This window comes from Sinocyclocheilus anshuiensis, unplaced genomic scaffold, assembly GCF_001515605.1.
Source record: "Sinocyclocheilus anshuiensis isolate Anshui unplaced genomic scaffold, SAMN03320099.WGS_v1.1 scaffold267, whole genome shotgun sequence".
NCBI lineage: Eukaryota > Metazoa > Chordata > Actinopteri > Cypriniformes > Cyprinidae > Sinocyclocheilus > Sinocyclocheilus anshuiensis.
In genome coordinates this window covers 2,518,958-2,521,101 of record NW_015552637.1, presented here as the reverse complement: position 1 = coordinate 2,521,101, position 2,144 = coordinate 2,518,958, and the positions used below count along the sequence as shown (strand labels likewise).

Genomic DNA, 2,144 nt, shown 5'->3' with positions numbered 1-2,144 from the left:
CATTCGTGTTGGGGGGGGGGGAAAGCAATAATAACCATCTCTGTTCGAAACGCCATCTCCTTTTCCAAAGACGACATGTGTGAAAAATGCCTGTCATTTTCAAACAGATGTGAGAGATGATACCTGAGAAACACAGGATAGTTTATTTAGTCACAATAAGAGGAACATCATGTTCATGTCTTAAAGATCTAAAGCTACTTACCAGTGTAAAAATCCCACAATAAGAGCTGTGGAAATAAACACATCAGGTTAGGTGACTTTGCCCAGAGACAGATCGCTACGTGGCCACACTGAAGGACTCTTATCTGACCATACAGAAGTCGCCTGTATCAATTTTAATCAATTCACGTCTGTGGATAGTTTACATGTACTGACAACCCATAAAATGCGTTAATGTATGGTAAGTGAATCATTGGCTAATAACTGGAGTGTAATGAATGAAATTCGATTGGTTGCTAACTAGAATTAACATGCGAGCATTCACCAAAAACCTGAAGATTATGAAGGTAATTTGGAGTTGTTAAGGAATAAAATCGATCAAGGAAATATGAGCTCTACACAACTTTGTTGTTTACAAGCGAGTTTCTATAATACTGATACTGAGAACATGCTAGATGCTAATCATGTGAATAACCGTTAGCTACCTAGCGGCTAAGAAACAAAGCCTTACCGAGAACCAACACTGATATTCCTCTTGCAAAAGCGGACGGGCTCAAACCTAATTTGCTTCTAATGAACCCTGCAAAATATCCGTTTTTACTCTGAGAAGCCGAGCCCTTCCCATCTTTGGCACGCTTGCTTTTCCCCAACGCGGACTGACTCCTGTCCTTCTCGCCGCTCTGGTCCTTGGCATTTGATTTTCTGGTTTTAACTACCATGTTTTCATATTTCTGTCTGTAACAGGGGAGCGACAGGAGCGTAGATACGCGATAAAAACCAGCTGTTTGACTCTTCCGAGCGCCTCACATCTGTGGTCCTGCACAGTTTGAGTGCTGAGGGACTTCACTGATCTGTTGAATGAAGCGGCCATCGCCCCCGTCTGGACGCGGCGCTCAACTGTCCGCTTGACGAGTAACCATGACAACGTGTTAAACTAGCCCGTTACCATGTTAAAGAACTTCTGTAACCGCGAAAAAGAATACCTGTAGATGACCATGATGACGCTTTAAATAATCTTCACATACATAAACTGGTATATTATAGGGAATCGTAAGGATTTTAATGATTCATTACGGTTCCTTAACACTTCCATTCACGAATCTTTTAGTCTTTTTGAGAACTATATGAAGAAATTAAGAAATGAAATTACTATTGCATTTAATACATTCTTCAGTCTTTTACCAAATAATATCGTTCGCCAAAAGCAGGTTTACATAGACGTTTAAAGAGATTTAAAAAACTTTTTATAGGCTGCATAAAAGTAATCCAATAATTGGCCCTAACTATATATTAAATAAATACTAAACAAACAATAAATGGCTGAATTCGGAATAGCATTCTGTCTTACTAATCTTACAATTTTTTCTATATAAAAATATGATAGGAGAATACGAATTCATTAACTCATTCATTAAAGAACTGGATCAAAAGAGTCGTCATCAGTTCGAAAATCGAACTACACAAGTGCTCGCGCTGTAGATTTTTGGATTCACTAAAATGAACCGGCTCATACAAGACATTCGTTCCTGAATCGGACTATAGTGTTCGCGTTGCATGTTTCGATTCACTAAAAAGATCCACCTCATAAGAGTCATTTGTTCGGAATCCGAATACTGCCTCTTCTACGAAGCCATGTGTTCAGATGAGAGCAACCGCATGATGTCGCTGTGAGCCTGACGACCGTAACACACTTTGAAAGTAGGCTATATAAGTAATTTATTTAATAGGAATTTATAGTTAACTTGTTGAAACGCAAAGTACTAATATATATATATATATATATATATATATATATACACACATATACACACACACACACACACATAAAATGTGTGTATTTTAATGAATTAAAAATAAATGGCCAAATGAAACCAAATGGCACCTGTAAACAAATGATTAGACATTTTCTCCGAGCTAAATGTACTTTTATAAGCCATTTTACAATTACAAAAACTGGACCCAAAATCATTTTAGTGGCTGTAGAC

The 2,144-nt window shown here is 37.7% G+C and overlaps 1 protein-coding gene across 2 annotated transcripts in view; it reads right to left on the bottom strand.

Annotated features, from left to right (window-relative positions):
• LOC107666881 (probable C-mannosyltransferase DPY19L1) overlaps positions 1-1,032 on the bottom strand; it is a 10,964-nt gene extending 9,932 nt beyond the window's left edge. For both annotated transcript variants that reach the window (XM_016458390.1, XM_016458391.1), the window contains exons 1-3: positions 671-1,032; positions 203-227; positions 36-123 (exon numbers count right to left, since the gene is read on the bottom strand). In XM_016458390.1, coding sequence (XP_016313876.1) covers positions 36-123; positions 203-227; positions 671-878 — 321 coding nt within the window. In that variant the 5' untranslated portion in view covers positions 879-1,032. The remainder of the gene's footprint in view (positions 1-35; positions 124-202; positions 228-670) is intronic.
• Between the last annotated feature and the right edge of the window lie 1,112 nt (positions 1,033-2,144).